The sequence below is a fragment of the Festucalex cinctus genome, chromosome 9 (assembly GCF_051991245.1).
Source record: "Festucalex cinctus isolate MCC-2025b chromosome 9, RoL_Fcin_1.0, whole genome shotgun sequence".
Lineage (NCBI taxonomy): Eukaryota > Metazoa > Chordata > Actinopteri > Syngnathiformes > Syngnathidae > Festucalex > Festucalex cinctus.
In genome coordinates, this window is record NC_135419.1 from 830,348 (window position 1) to 856,908 (window position 26,561).

General features: G+C 40.8%; 2 protein-coding genes across 18 annotated transcripts in view; both read right to left on the reverse strand.

Moving 5' to 3' along the window:
• Positions 1 to 765: 765 nt before the first annotated feature.
• On the reverse strand, positions 766 to 5,616 carry sash3 (SAM and SH3 domain containing 3). Of its 4 annotated transcripts, none has more exons than XM_077531460.1 (8): positions 5,432 to 5,616; positions 4,009 to 4,107; positions 2,822 to 2,950; positions 2,305 to 2,419; positions 2,088 to 2,233; positions 1,764 to 1,991; positions 1,504 to 1,648; positions 766 to 1,365 (listed from the first exon to the last, which is right to left on the reverse strand). In XM_077531460.1, exons 1-8 carry the CDS (start codon positions 5,486 to 5,488, stop codon positions 1,082 to 1,084), a joined length of 1,203 nt encoding a protein of 400 aa, XP_077387586.1. In that variant the 5' UTR covers positions 5,489 to 5,616; the 3' UTR covers positions 766 to 1,081. The 4 variants fall into 4 exon arrangements, with proteins under 4 accessions (XP_077387586.1, XP_077387588.1, XP_077387589.1 ...); XM_077531462.1 differs by having other exon boundaries at positions 1,779 to 1,991; positions 5,432 to 5,615; XM_077531463.1 differs by having other exon boundaries at positions 1,803 to 1,991; positions 2,305 to 2,428; positions 5,432 to 5,615.
• Positions 5,617 to 7,158: 1,542 nt separating this feature from the next.
• Positions 7,159 to 26,561, reverse strand: part of xpnpep2 (X-prolyl aminopeptidase (aminopeptidase P) 2, membrane-bound) — a 93,007-nt gene continuing 73,604 nt past the window's right edge. For 12 of the 14 annotated variants that reach the window (XM_077531268.1, XM_077531269.1, XM_077531267.1 and 9 more), the window contains 21 exons: positions 15,708 to 15,783; positions 15,287 to 15,348; positions 14,638 to 14,748; positions 14,487 to 14,550; positions 14,084 to 14,188; positions 12,809 to 12,895; positions 12,572 to 12,715; positions 11,927 to 12,028; positions 11,764 to 11,845; positions 10,674 to 10,878; positions 9,885 to 9,974; positions 9,654 to 9,763; positions 9,502 to 9,579; positions 9,309 to 9,380; positions 9,159 to 9,219; positions 8,892 to 8,961; positions 8,703 to 8,807; positions 8,422 to 8,481; positions 8,227 to 8,303; positions 8,047 to 8,136; positions 7,159 to 7,651 (listed from right to left, as the gene is read on the reverse strand). In XM_077531268.1, the coding sequence (XP_077387394.1) occupies positions 7,430 to 7,651; positions 8,047 to 8,136; positions 8,227 to 8,303; positions 8,422 to 8,481; positions 8,703 to 8,807; positions 8,892 to 8,961; positions 9,159 to 9,219; positions 9,309 to 9,380; positions 9,502 to 9,579; positions 9,654 to 9,763; positions 9,885 to 9,974; positions 10,674 to 10,878; positions 11,764 to 11,845; positions 11,927 to 12,028; positions 12,572 to 12,715; positions 12,809 to 12,895; positions 14,084 to 14,188; positions 14,487 to 14,550; positions 14,638 to 14,748; positions 15,287 to 15,348; positions 15,708 to 15,765 (2,055 nt within the window). In that variant the 5' untranslated portion in view covers positions 15,766 to 15,783 and the 3' untranslated portion in view covers positions 7,159 to 7,429. Of the gene's footprint in view, positions 7,652 to 7,676; positions 7,807 to 8,046; positions 8,137 to 8,226; positions 8,304 to 8,421; positions 8,482 to 8,702; positions 8,808 to 8,891; positions 8,962 to 9,158; positions 9,220 to 9,308; positions 9,381 to 9,501; positions 9,580 to 9,653; positions 9,764 to 9,884; positions 9,975 to 10,673; positions 10,879 to 11,763; positions 11,846 to 11,926; positions 12,029 to 12,571; positions 12,716 to 12,808; positions 12,896 to 14,083; positions 14,189 to 14,486; positions 14,551 to 14,637; positions 14,774 to 15,286; positions 15,349 to 15,707; positions 15,784 to 26,561 lie in introns of those variants that run through there. The other 2 variants (XM_077531278.1, XM_077531276.1) reach the window with 2 other exon arrangements.

A 26,561-nucleotide genomic window follows, 5' to 3' on the forward strand; every position in this document is an offset into this window, starting at 1 on the left:
TTTAATTGGTTTGCAAGCGAATTTGGGTCAAAGCTAAAATCGAGTACTTGCTTACAAATGCCTGATTTTGAACAAGCTGCTCTAATTGGTAATTAACAGACGGTGGCCATCACATGACCACAGACTGGTCACCATCAGGTCTGGAAAGAAAATTTGACTTAGTTTAGTTGCTATGGTCCTTTATTTGCTAACGAATGTTGATTTCATGTCAAGAGTTCGTTCAAGGTCTTCACATTTGCTAACATATTCTTAACAGTTTTAATATTTTTTTTTGTTGTCGGCAGGAAATTTTGAGCACACTCAAAATTAAAACTGTTTCGAGAACGTTTAGGAAACTTTGAGACAATGAACAAACTTTGACTTGAAGTCAACATTCATTAGCGGCGCAAACGTTCACCGCTCAGTGGGATGCGAGCGTTATATTGTCATATATGTCTTTATTCTGTCAACTAGACTTGAGCATGTTCCGGACCGGGAGTTGCTATGCAGTGACACATTTGTCAGCACGTCGAGGTTTCTTGGTCAAGGTGTTTTCGTCCTGGTTTCTTCTTCAAGTTCTTTGCGCTTTATGATTAGTCACTATTTGTGAATATAAAGACTCTCTGTTTTCCATAACCTGTCTACTTTTGAGTCCACATTCTGCAAATCATTTTATCTTCAATTAACATTAATTGTTTTTTAATCATTATGTGAGGCAATTGACCAGAAAATCTCATTTAAAGTACATTTTTCATGTTGTAAATATTATCATGAGTTCGATTGTCATTAGGGAAACATTGCAGAAAAATTCTGTGGTTTTATTCATCAACTATTTACAGCACACGTGGAAGTACACAAATACATCACAGAATACAAGTATAGAGAAGGGAAAAAAAATAAGTAAACTGCATTTTTCCCAAAACGAGCAAATAATGACAGTTTGAAAAGGCCCCGTTCGAGGAAGCAATCCAAACGGTTTGTGTTTACAAAAGTAGCGCAGATTTGGATGCAGGTTTGATTGTGTTTGCGTCACAACACAAATCTCTCAAATGATGCTTCTGTCTCACAATAAAAAATATTTACAGAACTCAATCGGGAGCCTTCAACATGCTTCTTGCACGCTCAGTTCTTGCATTTGCTGTTGGACGTCGTCGATGGTCTTCTCTTCCGTCTCCTTGCTGCTTTTGGAGCGTTCATCCCGAAGCTCCTCGTCGGCTTTCGCCTCGTCGGCTTTCGCCTCGTCGGCTTTCGCCTCGTCAGGCCTCACGTCGAGCTGCTCCGAGATCTCAAAGCAACCCGAATCTCTCGGCTCCTTCACGTCCTCCTCGGCTCTGTCCTCCGTCTCCGCTTCCTCCTCCTCCTCCCGAGCGCTGGATTCATCTTCAGCTGCCAAATCATTTTTACATCTTCACGACATGATTTCTACACAAAAACAATGCTTTGCTTTTATGAGCATCGGCCTATGACTCATTGTGGAAATGTTCCGATGTTAAGCTGAAACTAGTTGATGGGAGGATAACCAACAGTCTCGGAGCAGGTCGGCGGCACTCAGTATCTTGGCGCGTTGATCCGGATCGATGATGTTCAGCTCGTTGAGGTCAGACTCCCTCAGGCCCGTAAAGTCATCCAGGTTCTCAAATCCATGCATGGACAGCAAGGAAGACAACTCCTGGAACAGGATGAAGATCATTTGCACACTTTCATCAGGCTATCTTGTGGCTCACGATTAGCTGAATGTATTTGTTGGCCTATCATTGATAGGAATATTGAAACGCAAAACGAACGAGTGGGCTTGGCACCGTCAGCCCGATGTAGTCCAGCACCTCCTCCAACGTGGACGCTTTGGACTTGTTTCTGTTGCTTTTGCCGCGGCAGCGTCTTCGCCTGAGCGGGGGGCTCTCGTCGGGCAACAGATTGACGTAGATGAACTTAAAGGAGCCCACCTTGCGGTTGAGTCTTCCCGTCCAAGTGCCCACGGGGGGCTTCTCCATGATGTGGATGATGTCTCCTTTCTGGGGGAGCGAAAGCGAGCACAAGCACGATTCAAAATAGCTCACAAGTCAACATCAAGGAGCTGATCTGAGCATGATGTCATCTGGTAGACTCGCCTGAAGTTTGAGGGACTCCACATCGTAAGGACTGGGAGTGAAGTCCGTGTGCACCACGGCGCGGCCGCAGAACAAAAGCGAATTCTCCTCCAGTCTCATGCTGTCCCTCTGACAGTAGCCGCTGTCCAGGCTCTGCCGGTCGCTGTCTGAAGAGGAAGGACAACGTTCGGGCCGGGTCGCTTGATGGCAAAGCGGCTCGACGGCCATGACGTCTTACTGGCCGAAAACGGGCAGGTGGCAGGACTGGCGTCTTCCGAGCCGGTGGAGCACATGGACGTCCTCTGGCCTCCCCAGTTGGGGGAGACTGGGGACAGTTCGTCACTGCTTTCCCCCTGAAGAGGCTAAAATCATCATGCGGTCAAGCTTGATGCTTCAACATTAAAAAATAAATAAATAAATATATACAAAAGGAAAATAAAGAAATAAAGTTAAAAACATGTAAAAAAAAATATATATATTAAATATATAAATAATTTTTAAAAAGAAAATAAATAAATAATTTGGGGAATAAATCGCAAAAAAAGCAAAATTGTGAAGAAGTAATGTGAGAAATAATGAATAGTTTAAAATATTCTAATTTAATTATAAATATGCAATTTATTTTTGAAAGTGGAATTTATGCGTGCAGCACGTATGTTTCACCACCAGAGGGAGCCATTTCTCAAATCGCACCAGTTAACTCCTTCCGCATCAATACACTGACATAGTGTACAGTTTTCCCAAATCCTATTTACCCCCTCCTCGGCCAGAAGCTTCTGCACCATCTTGGAGGTTTTGCGGGTCATCGTGCGGGAGATGACGTTGCGCCACTTCTTGCTCAGCTTGCCACCGCTTTTCCCTCCATCTGCGACGCTCGCTTCCACCTGAGGTGACACAAATGCTGTGACACAAGTGATGAACTTTTCCGCCCACACTGCAACATGATATCAAAACGATGACATTTGCATATTGCGTAAGGTTTGAGTTTCTGGCTGAAATGCAGAAATACATTTTCTTGATGATTTTTGTTCTGCATTAGCGGCTTCTTCTGTTTTTACAGGTTTGCGCTAAAGACTAAAACCAAGGACATTTTTGCTATCATTATAGTTTTAGTTAGTTTTCATTTTTTTAAAAAGCACTTTCGCTATTGTTTTTTTCGTTCACGAAAATTCTTTTTTGAATTTTAGTTTATTTCCTTAGTTTTCGTTAACTAAAATAACCTTTAATAGCACCTGTGTTTTTCGACACCCTCCCTTCTTACTTTGACCGTCGGCAAACATTTTTTGTTTTTATTTGATTTGAACGGAGTCAAATGCCATTTTTAACATATGTCGTGGGCCACTAAAAAATGGACGGCGGGCCACAAATGGCCCCCGGGCCGTAGTTTGGACACCGCTGGTCTAAACCATCTCGACTCGTACACATTTTGAAAGCTACTATGTCTTTCACGTTTCAATTCTACACTGAAATTCAAAAATGGACTCATTCGAGTTCTCATATGCTCAAATTAATTTGCACTGACAACATGTCCAACATAGCGAATGAAAAACGAAGTGAAACGTCTGACAGACGTTTGCGGCTCGTTGCCTGACTGCCTCTCGCCACGCCAAAAAAAAATGCATCCTGTCTGCACTTTGTGCTCAAAGCATCTCGATTGCAGAAAAATCGTGAATATTGACTTCTGTGTGCGGAATCGGGAAGTTTTGCACTTCTGCAACACTCGCGATCGTTTATGACCTGCGTTGAGCGTACAATGACATGCTTGGAGGAACACCGAGCAGTTCCACTTTTTTACTCAAGCAGTGATTGAAGTGACACTTTGCCACAGGCGCACCTGCAAAACGCGGCAAAGTCACTTCTGTAATTGGAGTATTTATAACGCCGCATGGTGGACGATGATCATCGGGTGCGACACGAAATGATTCAATTGAGGGCGACTCACAGTCTCGTGGAGGACGAACTCCTTGTCGGGCGTGACGGGTGAGGTGACCTTGGTGGGCTTCATGAAGTCCTTGAAGCTGCTCGACCTCTGCAGCGTCAGCTGTGAGCAAAAAAACATTTCTTGACTTTTTAGTGACATCAGCGTTGACTGTAATCGCCATCAGAAAAGATGAAAAGCGAACATTCACACTCATCACACCTCCACACCCAAAACGTTTTTATCATCTCCCCAAACGTGTGAAGATTTCGCTGCAGTGTCATGACTCCCATTTTCCTCTTAAATAGGTCAAAAATACCAAAACAACCACTTACTGCTATATATGAAGAGACCATAAAACACATGAAAAAATAACACACTTTAAACACATTGTTAAATAAGTTATAGGAAATGGATTGGAGCCCAAAATAAATATGAGCATGAATTGTATAGAAAACACCATGTAGATGCGCGTTCCTTTTAAGAGGCGGGGCCTCGTGTCTGACGTGGTCAATTATGTGTGCGAGCTGTGGCTGACAGCAGCTTTGATGCTCTTTGTGTTGAATTTTTTACTCTAACATGTCGCGTACATCTCAAGGATTCCCTGTATTATTATTATTATTATTATTATTATTATTATTATTATCCATCCATCCATCCATTTTCTTGACCGCTTATTCCTCACAAGGGTCGTGGGGGGTGCTGGAGCCTATCTCAGCTGGCTCTGGGCAGTAGGTGGGGTTATTACACCCTGGACTGGTCGCCAGCCAATTGCAGATTATTATTATTATTAGTAGTAGTAGTAGCAGCAGCAGCAGTATTCTTCTTTGCTTGTTTTTGCCTGTATAATACAGTACTGCCTCCTGGTGGCAAATGTGAGCACACCAGAAAGTGCAACAACAATGAATTGGACGTTACCATTCAATCATGTTGAAAATAAATAAATAAATAAATAAATACATAAATACATAAATAAAAACTTGTGAAAATGAAGTACCAGGAGTTAAATTAAAGAGAGTTTAATGAGTTAATTAAATAATGCAAAAATGTTAAGTGTTAATCCAACTCCAGTCGATTGGTCGTCTGCACCGATGAGGACATGAGAACATGAAGCATTTTTTTTTTTTTTTTTTTTTTTTGAACTCAAACAACTTCTGCAGCTATGATTCACACTAGCAGAATAGAGGAACTCGATTTTTTTTCTTCTCATGCGTGAACAAGTTCAAGCGGTTTACATTATGCGCGTGTGTGTGCGTGTATGCGTGTTGGTAACCACAAACTTTGCAGACATCCAAAAAAAAAAAAGTGTTCTAAAACTCCTCTATGTGTTTCAACTTCAAATATTTGACTGTCATTTATTCCAAGTTGTGTACTATTTCAGGTAAAAACAAACAATATTTCTGTTTCTGTCCCCTCACATGTCAAAGCAATCAGTTTTTTTTCTCACCTTCTTCTTCTGCACTTGCACCTTCTCCGACGCGTTGGAAGCTTTTCGCCTCAACATTTTGTCGTGGATGGCGTGCGGGTCACTTGTAAAAATCGGCTGAAGATTTCGGTCGTCGTCTGCGGGTTGACAGGACAAATGTGAAAAGAGAAAAAACTCCCCCGCTGCTGAAACAAGAGCGAGCGCACGTTAAGCGGAAGTCACGTGGCCGCACGGCAACAAAACCACGAATGCACATTTCATTGTGCTGTCACCTCTTAAATACACAACAAAAAAACAGTTGAGCATTTTTGCATTTATCTAGCCTGTAAAAAAATAAAATATGAATATAAAATTGTGTTTTGAGACAAATATCACTCTGTAATATCACTTCATTGAAAAAAAATCCACTAATTCTAATTAGAGTTTTTTTTTTTTTTAAAGCAGCTTTTGTCTCACTTTCTCCTTCAATGCAAGTTCATTCTGATTGACACACCTTGACCACCTGGGCTCAGCATAAGACTTTGGATCTACTGTATTGGAGACTCAGGTCCTCTTCGAGCTTCTCAGGATGCGACTACGAAAAGTCGTTCTTCACAGAGGACAAAGAATATATGCCTGGTGAATTTTGTCTAAATGTGGAACTCATATTGAGTTTGTGCTTGCAAGTAAAAAAAAAAAAAAAGGCTCACATCTCAAAATTTCGAAGTCAGGTCACTTGTATCTCAAGGCACGACTGGAGTCGTTTTTTTTGTTTTGTTTTTTTCAACCACAACATGAAAGCTTTGCATATGCTTTAGTGCAAGCACACTTCTTGATGCACAACAAATTATTTTCCTTCTTCAGCACAATGTGAATCACGCTCGCGCTTTTTAAAGCTTTTGCTCATCTCTCCAATTTGTGCTTTTTCAGCACATTTTCCTCAGCTGTAGCTTGTGACTACTTGTCAGCACGTCCGAACGACGACCCCCTTTTTACAAAACAACAAAGTCAAATCAGAACTAGACTATGTTCCAAATGATTGCACCAATCATATCATTCTATTTTTTCTTTAATATTAAATTCAAATGATAGTCAGCATAATTTTCAAGTCATCAACCATTAGAGTACAAGTCGATTATTTTGTAACAAACTCCAATTATTTTTTTTTTTTATTAAATAAAAAACTCAATAGCACCGTTCCAATTGGCATTTTATAAATTTTATCGGATTAAAAGCTCCTTATTTCACTCAAAAACATTTTACAGCAGAGCTCAAATCGGGAAGTCAACCCAAAATTGTTCTTTCCAATATGGTTTTACATCTCTAGTTGGTTTCATAGTTATCTTTTATACAGTAGTATGTGTTTATTTTGCTATTAAACTATGAAAATTGATCTTCTGAAAGACAAAAACGTCCAAATCTTGCAGAGAAGTAAAGTAGATGGGAAGCCGCATGCAGTTTTTGTCCTTTTGGCGCGCTGGCAAAACCGCACGAGGAGACGATGCCCTATTTCGGTTTCCTCTGCTGCCACTTCAGCTCGCTGCAGAAGCGACTTTCACATTTCGTTGGCACGTCACGGAAACAGATCCACTAAACCTCCTGTTTGTATTCTCTGAACACAATGTCAACACTGGCCATATTATTAGGTACTGCAAACCATTATCAAAAGTTGATGATGATGCTTCTGTTTGAATGGGCAGAAATGTATTAGCAGAATATTTATTATTGCCGTTTGCATTCTTGGTAGAATCAGTTAAGAATGAAACCGATTGCAAGTGAAACAAATTCTAGTTTAATTGAAGGATCTGCACTTTCAGTTTAACACAACATAGACTAATAACAATGCATGGATATTGTCATTAAATTAAAAAAAAATAAAAAATAATCAACACTTAAATGCTGCATTCGAGTTACTTAACAAAAGGGACCAAGTTTGCTTCAAAGATGACAACAAATCAAAATCAAATAAGTTAGGCAGTATGATTACATATATAGTTTAAAAAGCATCAAAATTGCACAAAAGATCCTTTTTAAAACATGTTAATAAAGAGTACATGTTTCGAGTGCAACGTTGCACAACGCAGCCACAGCCAAAGCGAGCAAGGCTGGCGAAGACGAGCGGCCGCGTGAAGAGGATCCGGACTCCACGAAGGGTTCCGTGTGTCTCAGCATCCACTTTTTCTCTTCGTGGAGGCCCTGACGCTCCAACTCGGCACTCATCAGCCTCCGGATGCTCTCGTAGTATTTGTTCAACCACTGCAGCTGGATGGAGCCAGAAGGAAAGAAACTTTTTCTCACTAACGCATCTGGTGTTCCACAGGAATCGGTACTGGAACCACTTTTGTTAGAATTGATTGAGACATAGTAACTTCTTTAAAAATGACGTCAGAGATGGTTTGTTTTCTTTTGACTTTCGCCTTTCAGTTGGAGAGAGAAAAAAGGGGCGTGGTTTAAGGGGAAAGCAGCACTTTTACAGAAACATCCTGCATATCTTCCAATAGTACAATTACAAGTCGTGTACATCTTTGAAAGAGGACATTGAAAAGATCTCGACATAAAGCTTGTGACATTAACATAAAACCGCTAAAAATTAGCATCCACTGAAGGATTTAATTTTTTTTAATTTTTTTTATTTTATTTAATTACCATACGATTACCTGGACTGGGCTGAGAAGAGAGACATCAATCAACTTCCTGTCATATGGAACCAAGGACACAGTGTCAAACGTCAAGTAGTTATGACCATACTGCAGGAGAAGGACAGCATCAATTACCATATGCAACTTATGAATAATAAATGGATGAATGATCAATCGGTTGTCTTAAGTAATAAATACTTTTGTATGGGCAGGTAAAACCACTGCTATGTCTTCAATGCGAATCCCAAAGTCGTCATCCTTGTAATATCCCGGTTCTGTGGACAAAATCAGGTGCAACAAGCACACAGAAATTTGTGTAATATGAATTTAATATTCATTCAAATCTTGCAAATGATGATTTTTGACAAAAAAAACAAACAAAACAAATCTCACCTATAGATGTGAACATGCCTTCTCGAAAGGGAATGTTGTAACTCTGAAAACCGACAGGCCCTAAACAATATTAAAACGTGAAACATTTTAGTCCCCCCAAGCCGATCCCACCTCGCGATCTTAACCTTTAAAGCTGTTTAATTTTTAATTGAACTTTCATGTGAAATAGATTTAAATGGAATCATTTAAGTACATTATTATCCTTTCAGGACTACAAACTCGTTCTTGCTTTTGGTGAACACAGATATTTTAAAAAAATAGAAAAAAAAAAAGTGGCGTACACTCATGAACCCCGAAATAATTTCCAATCCCGTGTCCGGTGCCATGGCCGTAGTTGAGGCCCACTTCCCATAATGCTTTGCGGCCCAGCATCTCCATGTTGACGCCTGTGGACAGACCACAAGCTTAAACACGGCAACAGTCCAACACTGCCATCTAGTGGTAGCAACTTCTGAATGAACATTCCCCACCTCTGGTCCCTGACGGAAATATAGTTCTAGATATTTCTATATTGCCCATAAGCACTCTGGTGTAGGCCTCCTGGATTACAACAGACAGAAGTCAACATTAGTTTTGCTCATATTACAAAAGTGTCAACATGGACAGTGGTGCCTTGAGATACGAGTGACCGACACTCGCTTCACAATAAGCAGAAACTTGGCAAATAGGAGGCTTCCAATTGTTTACTGAAGTTTACCAACAAAATCAATTTGTATCATCAGATTGACCAGTTTGACCTTTTGCAGAGCAGTGGGGGTCCCCCAGTGGACCGTCCTGGTGATGTCGGTGGTCCCGTCTCTGACAGCGTGGAGAGAAGTCATCACACCAAGCCAACCATATAAGTGAAGTGTGTGCGTGCGTGCGTGCGTGCGTGTGTTGTTACGCACAGATACTGGCCACCTGAGTCCACCAGGTACATCTCATCCGCCGTCAGTTTCCTGTTGCTTTCCACTGTCGGGCTGCAGCACGGAAAGACAAGCAATCAACACTCAAGCTCCACCTGGCGTGGAAGTCACGAGCTTGACATTTTTGGTCTTTTTTGAGCTTTATTCGATGAACACATTTGTCCTCATACAGCACCTGTAATGTGCCAATGCAGCATTGGGTCCACTTGCCGAGATGGTCTCAAAGCTCGGCCCCCTGCTGTCCTTCTGTTTGCTGAAAATGTTGATTTTCTTCTGAACGTACTCAAGTTTGTACTGCGATTGCGTCCATACGCTTTTGAGACTGACCTGCGACAGTGATTGACATACGCCGAGGCGCTCAGCTCCGTCTCCTTTCCCGTCGGCGCCGACTTCTCTAACCACATGAGAAGCTGCATGACAGCCACGGCGTCTCTCACCTGGAAAGCACCCACTCAGCTTTAGTAGAATAATAATAATAATAAAAGTCTGGTTCCTCGCTAGGCAAATTGCAGCCCACTAACTAAATGAGTCCTGTATTTGTGTGTGTGGACATCATACGTGAGCATCCCTCAAAATGCGCTGCTCAGTTTCATCTTTCACAGCTTTGGTGATCAGCACAGGCGAATAAGAGCTGCTCAGCAGTTTGTCCTACAGGATGCAAGTTAGTAAAAATGAGGGGGTAAAGAATGCAGGTAACACATGCTTCATATCATATCATATTATATATCACATCATATCATATATCATATATCATCTATCATATCATATCATATCATATTATATATCATATCATATCATATCATACATCATCTAACATATCATATCATATCATATCATATCATATATCACATCATATCATATCATATCATATATCATCTATCATATATCATATATAATATCATATCATATCATCATATCATATTATATATCATATATCACATCATATCATATCATATATCATCTATCATATCATATCATACATCCTATATATCATATATCATATATATCATATCATATCATATCATCATATCATATTATATCATATCATATATATCATATCATATATCACATCATATCATATCATATATCATCTATCATCTATCATATCATATCATATCATATATAATATCATATCATACATCATATTATATATCATATATCATATATCATATATATCATATCATCATATATTATATCATATCATATATATCATATCATATATCATATCATATATCATATCATATATCATATCATCAATATCTACATCAAATATCAAATATCCAAATATTTTCTCTCCATTTAGCATATTATGTAAATTGGTGGTGAAGAATGCAATATGTGGCATACCTGCGGTTTGATGACCTCATAAAGTGCGTAGTTGGTGTACTCGGTGCCGATCCACACTTTGACCCCTGACCGGCTGCTCACGTGCGCCTTGAGGTGATCCAAGATGGCGTCGTAGCTTTTCAGCTGCACGCAGAGCGGCCCGCCGCACGAGGCGTTCAGGTGCGCCCTCAGCTCTTCCGTCAACCTTTCTGTGTGCAAAAACAGCCTGACAAACATGTTGTGAGTGAAAATGAAACTCACACAAAACCTCATTCAAGATGACCTCCTACACGTGCGATTATGAAATGCTTGCACACGCACAACCGGAACATTTTCACTCGTGAAACACGCTCACTCACAACTAAAAGGCTTCACATAACTTGAAGCGCTGTCATGCACGACTGAAAGCTCTCAAGCACACAACTGATACACTTACACGCACTACTGAAACATGTTACACACAAACCGGAAGTTACTATCCCGTCACACAAATACTTCTGAAATGCGTATTTCAGAAATGAAATCACCTCCGGATATTCTTCATCATTAACTCATTCACTCCCAGCCATTTTCATGTTCTATTGCTATAAAAAATATGGAACCTACCAAAAGAACAATGTGTCTTTTCTTTCATCAGGAAAAAAAAGAACGGTATATATATATATTTTTTTGATCTCTTTTTATGTTTTGTAGCAATTAGCATTAGAATTAGCTAAGTTTCATCATTATTCACAAACCTGTTGAAAATACTGGGAAAAAAGAGCTTGTTGCAACATGGACCTGGTTGATCTCTTATACTTTGCTGCCACCTGCTGGCCGTTTTTTTTGTGGTAATAACTACCATCGCTTTAAGCAACCACTTCAGGTCAGAAACAGCAAAAAAGCCTTCATACAAAAACTCTAGCAAACAAAAACCCAAAATAGTTTTTTTTGGGAGTGAATGAGTTAACGCTTACCTTCATTTTAGTCGGCCGATTGCTTGACAGAGTGTCACAAAAGTGTGACGTGAGAGTGTATTTCATTTGCGGTTTGTATTTCATTTTAGTAGTCTGAGAGGCAAACCCTGAATTGGATCCTTGATGGCCTCTCATGAGGATCAATAAAAACGTACCAGATCTCGTCCATGGTGAGCAGCGTGTACGAGTAGAAGAAAGGGTTGTATGGGATGTCGTCGCCGCGCATATTAAACAGCCCTTGAAAATGACAAATACATTTTATGTATATGAACTTTGTAGTTTGCAGAAAATAGGACGAGAGATTTGAAAGTGACTTACATGCCGTCTCATCGAGCGCTGACAAGAGGAGAGCAGTGGGCTGATAAGGATTCTCCTTCATCTGATTTCGGATTTGTTCCACTTTCATCTGCCAGGACCGTTCTGTCGACATTATATTACTTTATGACGTAGCTGGAGCCTATCTCAGCGTGAGATTCTATTCTATGTTTTTCTGCTAAACTTAACCTATAACTCTTGAAAAAAAAAAAACGTATTTTGGTGTCCTTACTGTATATAATACATTACAGTCATTCCTTGCTGTTCATTTTTTATGGTTTCACTACATTGACAATATTTGGAGCTTACGTGATAAAAGATTTCATAAACCTCACGATTATTCTTTGATATTATGTGCAAATTGACACAGGCATTCAAATCCCAGCAACAACGTATCATATTTGTACCGAGCTCGCACAAATATGCGTGCACAAACATTAGATTTATGATGTCCTCCATTTATTGCTATTTGCCGACGATGTGACCTTAAAGGCTAATAAGGCTATTGGGCGAAATAACTTCCTTCGTCGCTCGTTCCTCAAACGTCGGCATTAAATGTGTCAACCATAAAAGCATCAGCAGGTTGTTAACATGATAACATTGATGTATTTATCAGCGCAGGCAAGGGAGGCAAACGCACGCACGCACGTATGATTCTGTCCGGCAGGCGGATGAGACTATCGGGCGATATGGCAGGTCTGTCCTTCCACACACGGTCCACCAGGTTGCCAGGCATCGACTTGAGACTCCGATTGCTCGACTCCAGACTCATTGCGTAGTCTTCCTGCGTTTCTGATGGAGGAAATGGCAGACGATTAAAGCACTCGGAGGACAATCGATCACGAGGGAGCTGTGACGTTAACAAGGACTGACGGAAAGACTCACTGAGCGAGAAGAGGAACGGATCAAAGCCGATCCGGCCGCCATTCGGTACCTCTGAGGTGAGCCACTCCGCGATGCTGCTTATGGACACTGTGGACCCACACAGATGACATCACCACCGTTATTGCTGACCCACAGCACTTCGACTTGAAAGCGATTGATTGCAAGGTCCAATTTCCCAATCAAAATGGCTGCCACAATTGTTCTGGACTTTCAACAGGACAGCCATTGTTAAAAGTAGGAATGTTTACGAAAACCAAACTCTTGAGTAGTCACAGTAGTACCAAGACCGATTTCACTAGTACGTTTTATACAGAAATTTCCCCTCAAAACAATGACAGATCATTTTAACCGACATATCCCATTATAGGCTTTTTCCATAAATTTAAAAGCAATTTTCTAATCTTCTAATTTCTAATTTCTAGTTTCCTGATAGTAAAGCAGCCGTCGCAAGTAACAATACCTTGAAATACGGCCAGGTATCGACTTCAGACCGATACCCGGTGTCAGCACTATTTAAAAGTATTAAGTGAATCCATTTGCTACTCACAAATTCATCTTTTTTTGTCCTCAGGCCAGACATCTGTTAGATTTTTTGATTTTCATTTACAATCTCTAATAATACTTCATATTGAGGCACTTAAGCCCACATTGAGTTCCTCCACATATTGACTCGCTACACAAGCATATTACGACGATCATATAACGATTAGCATAGATTTTAAACATAGAAGGGCCAAAACATCCCTAATGGAAATTAAACTGTACTACAAAACTAGCCACAAGAGGGTGCTAGAACTGCATAAATGGACATCAACCTTTTAACAGACGCGTTGCATTTAAATATCGTGAACATGACGACGATATTGTGGCAGTTTTTCAATATCGCGATATCACGATATTGCCATTATTGTTACATGCCTAGAAATTGGTGTGTCGTTCTAACATCCAAGTTATTCCATCCATCCAATGTACCGAATGTACTGTGATACCATTAGTAGCATGCATAAATTTAATTTTTGTATTTAAAAAGGGATTAATGCTGCCAAATTATTTTTTGTTTCACCAAATTAGCATTATTCAGTTGGAGGACCTGCAGCAGAGACAAACTGCACATTTTGCATGTCATAGTCATGAGACGCTGCGCCGGATGCAGCAAAGCAGCCCCGAGACTGAGCAGCACGTTGTGCTTCACGATGTCTTCAAGACTCTCAACATTTCACTGGGATCCACGTTTTGGTCTCAGTCGTAGGTCAAAGGTCATCCAGTGAAGCCCACCGTCTTTTTGCAGCTCCCAGTTGCAGTCCATCTGTCTCTCGGCTTGGACCCAATAGCGGCTGTCCGTCCACAGCGCCGCTTTGCCCGGCGTCACCACGGCCGTGCCTGCAGACAGGCGGGAGCATTAAATTACTGATGCCAGCGAATGCACCGCAGTCCGGCCACTCGGCGGGGGGGGGGGGACACGGGAAGGTTGAAGGAATCTAATAACGTGAGGCTTCACTCTTGCCATCTTTTATCTCACTATTCCACACGGAAGGATAAAGTGAGTTAGCCGAAGCTGTGGGATAATTAATCCCGAGTAAATCATCATTTTTGATTTAGTGAGGGGGAGGATGAAAGCAGCTCGGATGTGGGATGTTGAGTCATTGGAAAAAGACGAGGAGGAGGAGGAAGATGGTACCTGCAGAGCCCGTAAAGCCCGTCATGAAGGCCATCCTTGCGTCACGCGCTCCAATATATTCACTCTAGCACACAGAAACGCCGTCAATCGTCACACAAAACTCAAAATGCATTTCAGGGCGACAGACGGACGGACGAACGACTGCGGTTACCATGTGGGCGTCCGTGCTCGGGACAACGTAGGCGGCGACGTCGGAGGCGAGCATGTGTTCTCGCAACTCCTGCAACTGGCGGCTGCTGTTCACAGCTGTGCTCGGGAGGTACTGACGTCACGCACACACATTCACGCTCAAACACGAATAACTGCCGACTCAGCTTTTCCTCTATCTTACATTGTAATCATTTACCATTTATTATCGCACCACGTGTTACAATAACAATAGTAGCATTTATGCACTTAAAGCTCATTATTGTAAATGATTACACATGATCAACATTTTAAATGTAATTGTGTAATTTACGATCATGCAATTTTTTTTAAACTCAACACAGGAAGGCACAATTGCTGAATTGTGAGGCAGTTGTGCTGCCGTTTCAAAACAATAAAAAAAAATTCATTCAAGATTCTTTTTAAATAAACAAAACCAAATCTTTTAATTTGATAAATTAATTACATTTAAAATAGCTGTATTTTATGGAATTTAACATTTTTGCAAAAAATATTTATTTAAAAAAATATGCAAAAAGTATCATTTTTAAAAACAAATAAGACAATAAAATATTTCCATGCATTTTTTTTTTTTGTAATGACAATTTTGACTAAATGATATTTCATAATATGAAATAAAAGGTTGTGCTCACCGGTGGCGACAGGGAACAGTTCCTCTCGGTGGCCTCAAACAAAGCCACAGCGTTGACGTTTCCTGAAATGAGACGAGTCCTTGAAAAGTGTCCCAAAGCGTTTTGTTGTCAGCACTTTTTGGTTGGTTTCTCCTTGGACACAAACACTGGCAGGACCTCTTAAGTGAGCCAATAAATCACAATGTGAAGTGGAGTCTAATTCAATAATCTACTCTTGTTGATCCATTTTTATGCACTGAAATTGGAGAGCACATGGCAGATTCTTTGTTTAGCAGGATGTGCTTTCTTTTCAAACTGACCGCTATGTTGTAAAAGAAGCACGTTAACATTTCAAGCTTTAACAACAGCTGCCGTCGTGTAGCAAGAATCGCATCAATGAGAACAAAGCAGAGAACAACTGGAGCCGCCTCCCCCAATTTACCTTTCAGGACCATCAGAAGCATTGGCAACATGGAGAGCATCTTGCGTGGGAAGCACATCTCGGAGGCGGGCCGGGCCTGAATGGAGCAGGTGCACCGTTGAGCGCTCAGTCAATGTGAGTTTGTGGTGGGAAGTGAAGTGTGCATACTGTATGCGGCTCCCCCCCACCATCTCTCCCTCCCTCCCTCCCGCTCGCTCTCTCTCTCCTTATCTCACCCACTTCCCTTCCTACTCGTCTTCCTCCGCTTGTCTCAACTCGCTCGTCCCCTGACAGCAATCACGTGATCTGGCTGCATTCATTGCTTTTTATTAGGATTGCTTTCTGGAATAAAGTAGTGTGGAAAAAAAAAATAAAAAATAAAAGTGTGACCCCGCACTTTCTTGCCATCTGAAATTCACAAAGTTGCTTGATCCCAAGTGGTGTTTTGAAAAAATGTCACAAAAATGCAATTTTTATACTTGCTTTGAACATACAGCATAAGATCAATTCCCCCAGCAGCTGCCTTTTTAATATATATTAAAAAAAAAAAATGTGTGGAAAATAAGTGCTGATTTTGCTTAATATTTTACTGTTTTGATTTCCACTTCTTGTTATGCTCTTCTGGATATGAATACAAATAGAAAGGTTTTATGTATGAATCCCTTTTTGTGTATTTTAGATATCTAGATATGTGTTTTAGTTTACATATTTGTATCATCCTCTACCAATGCATGTTGGTAGTTTTCACTACATTGACTACCAGCAGTTCAAATTTGTCCTCTGTCGTGGACCTTTTTAAACCCGAATATCTCCCACCCAGTGCATACGATTGAATTAACTCCTTTTGTGCTCTATAGAGGACATTCGGAGCTTTCCAATGATACCAAATGTGGAGGAATGGGGCTTTGCATAAAAGAAAATGGCTTCCCTCAATGCAAGCACTTTTTAGGGAAGAGGAAAAGTAAGTGCAGAACACTTTATTGAACAAATTTAGGCTTTAAATTTTGTTAGCATGTGTTTTATGAGACTCATAAGAACACATTAAAGTTTGTTTGAATTATTTCAACTTTATTTAAGCCGAGCGTTTAAGTTTTAAAAAATGTCCTCTGTAGTGGACGGACACATCATAGCTTAAAAATAAGAACTTTTTTTTTTCTTTTGCAGTATTCCAGTTACTTCACAAAGATTGGGGAATGTCAAAATAAACATGATTGGACAATCGATTTGTTTTCCTGGTAGTCGGGAGGATTTATCATCGTCTATTTCGTTTTTGTACATGAGAACAGTGACGAAGAAAGAGGCTTGTCTATACAATACCGATTAACTGAGGTCCTAAATAGTTCAAATCGTGCAGGTAACTGTCAGGGTTTGAGGGAGGTTGTGGACCCGAGTGTGGGGAGGCAAAGCGAAGCGTGGCAGGTTTGCTCTTAATCATGATTTCATTTGAACATAAACAAACTAAGTACAGCGCAAGATACGAAGTACAAAACAAACAACAAACATACTAGTTGCAAACTAAACAGGCAGGAAACAAGATGTGACAAATACACCGAAAACAGGGAACTAAATACACATAATAAGACACAATTGGCTTGAGGAACCGATTGGGTAACACAAGCGAACGGGATAACAAGCACAGGAGGACATCATCAAACTTGACGAGACATTGACAAAAAAGGAGACACAAGGAGAACATGACCCATAAACAAAACCAAAACACGGACCATGACAGGTAACGTTCACCTCAATGCACATATACGGCCCACAATCACTAATAACACTCAAATGGTGGCACTTGGCAATACACGCACACACATTGTGAATAGAGTCAATTTGTGGAGGAACTCAAATGTGTTCCATTCCGCTTCATCTGGCCATTCGCGTGGGTCTTAATTAAACATCGGTGGGCAAAACCTGCCGAATTGAAATTAAACTGCACTAATGGGGTACATGCCACGGAAAAGGCGGGACTGTTTTTTGCACATCAGCTTTGTTTCCGGTTCCGTTTGCGACGTGTGGGCTGCGACAAAAATACTCGCGCTTCCGACTTTGTGGCCCTCGGTTGCGCGTTCGCAACCTGGACCGGAAACAAACTCGTGTGCAAAATCACGGAAGTCGGAAGTCCCGCCTCTTCTGTGGCATAAACTAACCACCAGAGGGTGCTGTAACTTCACAGTGCCGCTTTTGATATCGTGACATGGCGACAACGATATTGTGGCAGTCTTCATATCGAGATATCGCCAGTCCCAATGTGACGTGAAAACATATTTTATATTAGTTAATCCCAAAAACATTTTATTGACGTCCACATGCAGATGCCTAAACAGAGTTTTCACAGATCTTCACTTTGGCCTGAGGTTTAAAAAAATAATCATTTTTAATGCAGTCAATCTGCATTTTCGTGTGGAAGACAGCCAGACCAAATTGGAGAAAAATGATCTTTGTTTTGTGAGTTACCTGCTCCGTGTGGACAAGGCCTCAGGTAAATGACAGATTCAGACTTTTGCTCTCAAAATTTCTTTTCACATCGCACGTTTGTTCATGTCACCTCATGGCAGCCACTTTATGACGCTTTGAGACAGATGTCAGATTGCAAACGGTCCGAGAACACGTCTCCTGTTATGAATACCGCATACGACTCTTTCTGTCATCAATAAGAAGCAGGGGGTGCGACGCACGTGTTGCAGTTTGTGGGTTAAGTTGACAAGTCGGGGCTACAAACTGTAAATCGCAGCAGGAAGTGAAAGCAGCTGCGTCCTGCTTAGCACTCGCGTAAAAGGAAAATACTAACGCACATTTGTTGGAAGAAATCCTCTCGCATTTTCGAAGCAAGACGGATCATTGGCTGTTACCGGAGCACTTCTTTCTGATTGGTGCAGAAAAGGTGGAGGAAAGTCACGATGGTGCCACTCTGGAAAGCGGACATCAGTAATTCATGTGGAATTTGTTTGTGTTTGTTTCGTCAGCAGTTAGTCAGTCGTCTATCAATCAAACAATCAATCAAAGTGCTGGACATCCATAATACAAAAAAAAAAAAGAAAAAAAAAAACCCTAACCCTAACCCTGTTTTGGGGCCGCGTGTAAAATCTTGTATGGGGTCGGCAAAATCTTACGGCCAGCCCCGCTGGATTAATGACAATTTGATGACTGAGCATTATCTACCAGCAGCAATTCATGACATAACCAGGATGATTATTTGCACCATTAATGACAACATGCAGATCAAGGATGTCTGCGAGCGTTCATTTGACCAATGAGCGTGTTTCGTACGTCAAGCTGGCGCCAAGCCACTGATTTTACTTGGGGTTACATTTCCGAAGGGATAACGTGCTTTTATGCCATCGAGTCATACAGCTTTAGTGAGCATAATCCACTGATAACGCAATGGAAGAGGATGAGCGTTCGAGTGATTTTCATTCTTCCTGTGATAATAAAGTTCAGGAGTCCATTTCACAAAGCAGGTTCAACAAACTCTGAGACGAACCCTGAACAACGAGTTGACCTACACTGAGAGAGGAAACTGCATTTTCGGTACCAGGACAGTTGAAGTGAGTTCGTTTGATCAACGCAGAGTCACCTGGGGTGTATTTCACAAAGTGTGAGATTAACCCTGAACAACGAGTTGAGTTGAGTTGAGTTGAGTTGACTTGAGTTGAGTTGACATACCCTCAGACAGGAAACTCAGGGGGCTTAGGGTTTTTATCACAGTATTATATATTCATTATAATACCTATAATTTTAACATTTCAATTATTATTTGGTATCGAAATGGTATGTAAGACCCTATATCACCACAAGGGTTCACTGTTGCCACAGTAATTGCACCTCCAACAGCCACTCAAGCACGCGATTCAAAACCAAACCTTGCAATCAACTGGACTCTGAATCGCGTGTGCGCGTGCGCATGCGCGTGTGTGTTGGAAGAGAGAGGGAGGCGCACACACAAACTGTGCAACTGGGTGATGAGGCACAAAGTTAAAGATCAATATTAATAAACGGTAGCCGTGGCAACGGGGTAGAAGAGTGCAGGAGTCAGATCTCAGTTGGGGGGGAAGCAAAGGTGCTGAGGAACCAAAATGGACACTCTTCATATACATACATACATACATATACATATATATACATATATATATATATATATATATATATATATATATATATATATATATATATATATACATATATATATTATATATATTATATATATATATATATATATATATATATATATATATATATATATATGTAGTGCCCACCAAAAGTTCATCAATGTGCACTAAGAGTAGTTAATTAATTGCAGATGGATGTGAAAGCTTTTGTGACCTTCCTCGATAGCGCACCGCGGCTGAGAAAACAGCGCGGGAACCGCTCACTCGCAAACTTCAGCTCGTAAAAAGATGATATCACGTCGTGAAAGTTTAGTAGTTAGTCGAGTTCACGAGCCTTTCTGCAACGTGTGCGATGAGACGCAACACATGAAACGCTGTGAATATGAATACAGCTGATTCTTCCCATCGAATTTCGAGCAACTTGAGTCACGTGACGACGGCTTGATCCAGAATGAGAGGTTGAAGGGTGCTCAGAAAATGTTTAGTTTTGTCACTTTTCATGCATTTCATTCCCACTTTCATGTGACTAAACCATCAAATAAAAGGAAAAGATGATTGGGTTGGATTTATTAAACAAACATACAATTTAGGGGGAGGAAACAACTCATTGATACAGCAAAAAAAAAAAATGCCATCAAACTCCTAGTTAACGACATAAACGGTGACTTATGATTAAATGCAGCAAAAATTAAGAATGGTAATGAAAAAAAATATCACACTTTGTTGGTATTGAGCGGTAAAATTATTACTATAATAATAATAATAGTAATAATATTTTTTTTGTTGTTAAGCTAACTAACCAAGCAATCTATACTTTTTTTTTAAAATAGCATTTTTGAAAAGGGTATAAAAATAATCTCAAATTTTAGGGGTGTTTGGGTTCACTTTAGGGCTGCTTGTGTACTTCCCCAAAATGGGCTAAACAAGCTTATAGTCTGATCTTGCTTGAGTCAATGCAGCCCAAACAAAACGAGGCCTTCGAATTTTTTGGGTTTTTTTTTCTCCTCATTCCATCAGAAGAGGACAAATGAGGTCCAGTGGCTGGCGGAGATACATAATCGACTTGAAAGTGGGAATGCGGCCAGCATCGATTGCGGCCGGTCGCCGATGATGGAGTCTCGAGTGCGACTGCCGAGGACGGATGAATGGATGAATGAGGAGGAGGAGAAGGAGGAGGAGGGGTGGCTTTGACGCGGGTGGCGGCTCACGCATGTGTGGGATGATGGCGGCGCAGATAGCGACAAAGACGGAGATTAGCGAAAGGTCGCGACTTGTCGGGGAAGATGGATGCAAGACTTCGAGCCTGCGCACGCACTTATCGCAATCTGCAGTTGGTGGGTGGGTGGTCGCATGTTGAGGAATTTTCTGACCGATTCACAATGCAAACATCTATTCGATTTTTTGTTGACAGCCATCGTGCGCTCGACGTCAAAACAGGTGCATCTTCATTTTTGTCTAGTTTAGCTTAGCATGTCTGGTAGACTGCGCGATGCCTCGATTGGCATTCCGGCGTATTCTATTGCATGTCCCCTGCAAGCTCACAATTTAGTGACCAAAAGTAGGCTACATGTTAGACTACCGAAATCAGGTCTAAATTGTGGCGCAAGTGGTGTGAAGTGATTTTTTTGGTGGGTTTCATTGAGGTGCTGGGATGCAGATTTGGAACTAATCTTATTAAGACCCATTACCATCTAAAAATACTTTTAACTCATTTGCTCCCAATAACGTGCAAATCTGTTTTTTTTTTTATGTTTTAAGTGTCCCAAAGATGTATTTATGTTTGTTTTTTTATGCTAGAGCATACAGAAGGCTTTGATGCAGCCTCTCAACTGCAAAGAACGGTTGCAGAAATGCTAGTTATTACACAAACGGTCAGCAGGTGGCAGCAGAGCAAAGGAGATCAACCAGGGCCATGTAGAAAAAAAGCTCAATTACTTACAATTTGAAATAGATTTGTGAAAACTGATGAAACTTAGCTATATTCTAATGCTAATTGCTGCAAAACGGAAACAGATAGAAACATACTTTTTTTTCCTGATGAAAGAAGAGACTTTAATCTTTCTTTTGATAGATTACATGCTTGTTATAGCAATTGAACACAATATTCTGTGGGCCTTGCAAAATCAGTCAATATCCAGTAAAACAGCCGAGAGCGAACGGGATTGCGAAATGTGAAAATGGCGGCGAGTGAACGAGTTAATTGAGCGCACCCTGACTGTGTGGTATTAAATCTCAAATCCACATTGATATATTAATTGCGCTGATTCCCCTAATTCAGCCGTGCCACTGCAGAAAACAGATGTGCACATACTGCATCAGCACGCATTCACACATTCCAACACAAATTGCTTACTGGGCCGAGCTCCAATCAGCAGGATTAATGCGGCCATATCACATTTTACTGTAAAACACCGGCGGCGCGCACGCCTCCGGGGAACAAACGAGTCCGAGTCTGCAATCCCTCAAAGCTTGCCTGCAATAATTGAATCAACTTTTGAGGCGATGGGATAACCAGCTTGAAGAAATTCGCAAAACCTCGCCAGCATTATTTTGTTACCGGAGATGCGCATCAAAACAAAATCAAAAACAAAAAAAAACCTTCTGATGGGCATGGTGATGTCACGACTCACAAAGCATTTCGTGTCGAAATACGTGAAACAGGAAGTGAATTGCGTTGCGTTTAAACTGCCTGAAATGGCCTCGAAACGGCAGAACCAACTTAAAAAGGCCTCGATGACAAAATGCTGGCTCGAGTCCGGAGAAAACATTTTAGGATAGTTCGGTGGTCCGCTGCATCCTCCGATGATTGGCTTGTGAAACACGATTAGCTCGAGTGTCGAGGCCAGCTCATACTTTTGTAGGAATTCGTCCAAAAAAGTAGAGTAAAAGTGACAGATTTTTGGGGTGGGGCTTATTCGAAAATTGTTTGTTTCTTTCATCCCATTTCTGGCACGCACAAGCTGTTAGGAGGACAAACAACCATTGGAAGTCAATTGCTGTAAACACCCGAACTGTCCCACACAAGAATGTCTGCCATCTTCGGGGTCCATTATTACATTGGGGTTCAGCAGTCCCTCATTTTGCTTCAAATGACCTCACAGCCAGTCAACTAACAACCAACTGAAACAAGAACTTTAAGGAGTAACAGTCCAGATTTGAAACAGACACTAATGGGTTGAAAAAAATAAAAAATAAATAAAAAAAATCACTTTTGACATCAGTTGTCGTGTAACTTAACAACTTGGATTTGGACCACAGTCTATTGGGTTGAAAAAACTTCTTACTGTCCCACATAGGACAGATTAATTTGATTTTAAAGTGGGACCAAATGGACTCCGTTTTAGTGTTTACACTTGGAAGTAAAATAAAGAATTGGAAAAAATAAAAGTGACTCAAGGGCGGAGAAACGAACTTCACAAGATCCCGTTTAGGAGACAGCCCATCTACTCCATGAGCCACACAATTCCTACTTTTTGTTAATATATCGCTCGTGTCAGCTGCGCCTGATTCATTGATTCCATGGAATCTTGCACTCCAAGACCAAAAATCGTGTCTTTGGTCTCTTGGCGATAAGCAAACAGTAGGAGGAGCATAGCTCAGGTGGTAGCGTGGCAGACTCCCAAACTGGACGTTGTGAGTTTGTTGCTCAACCCTTGAGTCAATTTTATTTTTTTCCCCATTTTTTTATTTTTTTATTTTACTCTATTTTCTATAGTGTAAATTTTAGCCTAGTCTAAAACTGAGTCCATATGGTTCCACTCTAAATAGTCAAATTTAGTGTATACAAATCTGTCAGATTGGGAAGATATCTGAATCAAATCTGAATCAACAAAGTCATCTCTATAATGATTTTTGAGGTCTTCGTTATTCGGTTGATGATCACGTTTGGCCCCAAAACCCGTTGATGTGCACAGTGTGAGGTCCCACTCTCGTTCGCTCGGCACGCTTGCCATGCAGGGTGACTTGTCGCACGCTTTTGAATTCCGAACGGCCGAGGGAATCTCGCGGCTCGAGCAACGTATCAGCAGAGAACATGTTCGGCGATGGCGTTTGGAGAATTGATAAAGTTCAAAGTGGAGATGCACTAATCGTCTGCTATCAACTGATCAAAGTTTTTGTCTCGGGTCGGGATGAAAGCTGCTTTGTGATTGCGTGAGCAAAAACAGATGCCGAGTTTGTGTCTGTGGCATTTTTGCAGTCGTCTTCTCGACACTTCTTGTTGAGTGTATTTCTTCTTGGGAAATATTTGATATATGAAAGTTACGAAAAGCCTCGTGATTGAAGCCCCACTTGACGTCAAAGTCTCGGACAATATGCTCAGAATCTCGCACAGACTCATGCGCGGCGGTCCCAAATGAATGGCAAGTCAAAGGAGAGCGTTCGGAACTGGTCGATTTGTATACATACGCTTGAATATACTTCAGCTGAGTACAGAAATTGAAAATGATCTCAGCTTGGAAACAATGCGTTCCGTTCGAGCAGGAAGTTGTTGACTGGAGGGACCAAAAGAAAACACCCAAATAAGGAGGGGAATGAACAGGAAAGGCACCTGGTTCAGGAGCGTGTTGCCTTCAGGGACTTGGGACACGCGCGTCTTTGCTCACTGTGTTGTTTCCTTTCAATTCTGAAGGCTTCCTCATTGACGCATATGCCCGATGTGTGTATGTTTGAATATGATGTTGTCTTTCTACAATGATATATCGATAACTGGGACGATGAATTGCACTGAGGAATTTTCTCTATGAGAATAAGCAAACATTTATTGCACTTGAAACACACACACAAAGATACGACATGGCTCCAATCCCACAACTTGATTAGTCCAAGAAATTTGACCATTTCTCAACTTGTGAAGAATAAATCATTTTTTGATGACGTGAGGAAAAGATTCGTGCAAAAATCCCCACATGTCTACCAGATCAATCATTAGCTAGTTTGCCTAAAGAATCATTAGAATACTTTATATATAGCGTCATGTCATGTTGTATTTTTTTTTTTTTCTATCTAAGAAAGTTAATTGGTGGACCGTCAGGCTTGCAGTTCTGTCTCCCTCTGTTGGTCAATTGTTGCTTTTCATGTTGTGACAGTGAAGACAAATTCCTTGCGTGTTTTCACATACTTTGCCAATAAATCTGATTCTAATTGGTGTAGGTGGCACATGGTGCAGTTTAACACCAAAGCTAACTAGAACAAAAAAAAAGAAAACCCAAAACAAAAAACAAAAACTAAAAAAACAACAACAAAAAAACAAACAAACAAAAAAACGAAACCAAAAAAAAAAAAAAGAAAAAAGAAAAAAAAAACGAAAAAAAAAAACCCCACACAGTTGTACCTAATGAAGTGGTCAATGAAGCCCATATATGTCGAACATTTGCAAATCTAGTTGATTTCTTGCCAGTTTCCTTCAAGGTCACAACATTCACTAAATGTTCTCTAAACATATGTCGTTTTTTTTTTGTTTTTTTTGTCGCAAGGAACTTTTGAACATGTTCAAAACTGTAAAATGAAAATCATTAAAACAATAGGTGAACATCTTGCTGTGACCTTGAATAAACCCTGACAAAAAAATAAATAAATAATCAACATTCGCTCCCTCAGTGGGATCCGGGCAAATAAATATGTATCTTCTTCCCTATTAGTAAATGTTGGAGCAACATTTTTGCATGGCTTAATTTACACAAAAGATTTTCACAGCCAGATTTTAAAGCCATCCGTTCAACTTTCTCCTAGCGGAACTTCCGTTCCTCCAAGACAAGTGAACGAAGGCCTCTTAAGCCAAAGTTCAAGTCCTCCTTGAACTACTCGGCGCTCAGACAAAAAGTGACGACTTGTGAGTGTTTGCTTGAATAGACACAGTCAACAAGTACAACGATAACAAGGACGCCACATTTGGTGGGGGTGTAGCAGAGAAGCCTTCGTTCAATTTCGGACTGCAAGAACATTCAGGAGTTCATAAGAAGCTCGAGAGGGAGATTAGTGCCTAACTTGACCTATTGACCTTTCAAAACAAGCCAGTACTATAGCTAACAGGGTTGAGGGGGGGGGGAGTCAAAAGTAGTCACCTCCGACTTGCTGAAGCAAATTCCTTTTTCCCTTTGACACTTGTAAACCGTCCGTTCACCTCATGACAAAAGGGAGCGGCGCATGTCAAAGGCGACCAGTCAAGTTGGGCCGCTAGAACACGCCGGTCAGACGGAGGTGAAGGCAAAAGCCGGAAAACGAGTGAAAACGGACACGACGTTAAATCCGACGACTCGGATGTGGCTCCTGCTTTAAAAAGATGGAGGAACTTGAGGAAGCAAAGTGCTGCCACTTCTGATTTGTCTTTGTTGATGACGTCATTGCAACTGTTATCAGGGAAGTGAAAAGCTTCGGTACATTCAAATTGTTTGGCTGCAATTTCAACATCTGACCTCAATGACCTTTCAATCAATGTACCGAGTGTCAATGACTTTAAAACAGTGTTACATCAATTTTTTTTTTTTTTTTTACATCAAGTACCCCATTACATTTTATTTACTACAAATACATCTTTGTTGATCGATGGACATGAAGGCCGTGTTATGCTTTCGGTACGGAATAGCTTTCAGTGCACCCTTCCATCTATTCTTTCAAATGATTTAAGCGGCCCAAAAGCGCTGACAGGTCAAGCCGAAAGATTGCGTGTAATGTTGAAAAGAAAGAAAAAGAAAGAAAAAGAAAGGAATGGCTTGTTTCATGATTTGTTGAAATGGTGCTGGACCAGCATGCAAATGTGTTTAACATT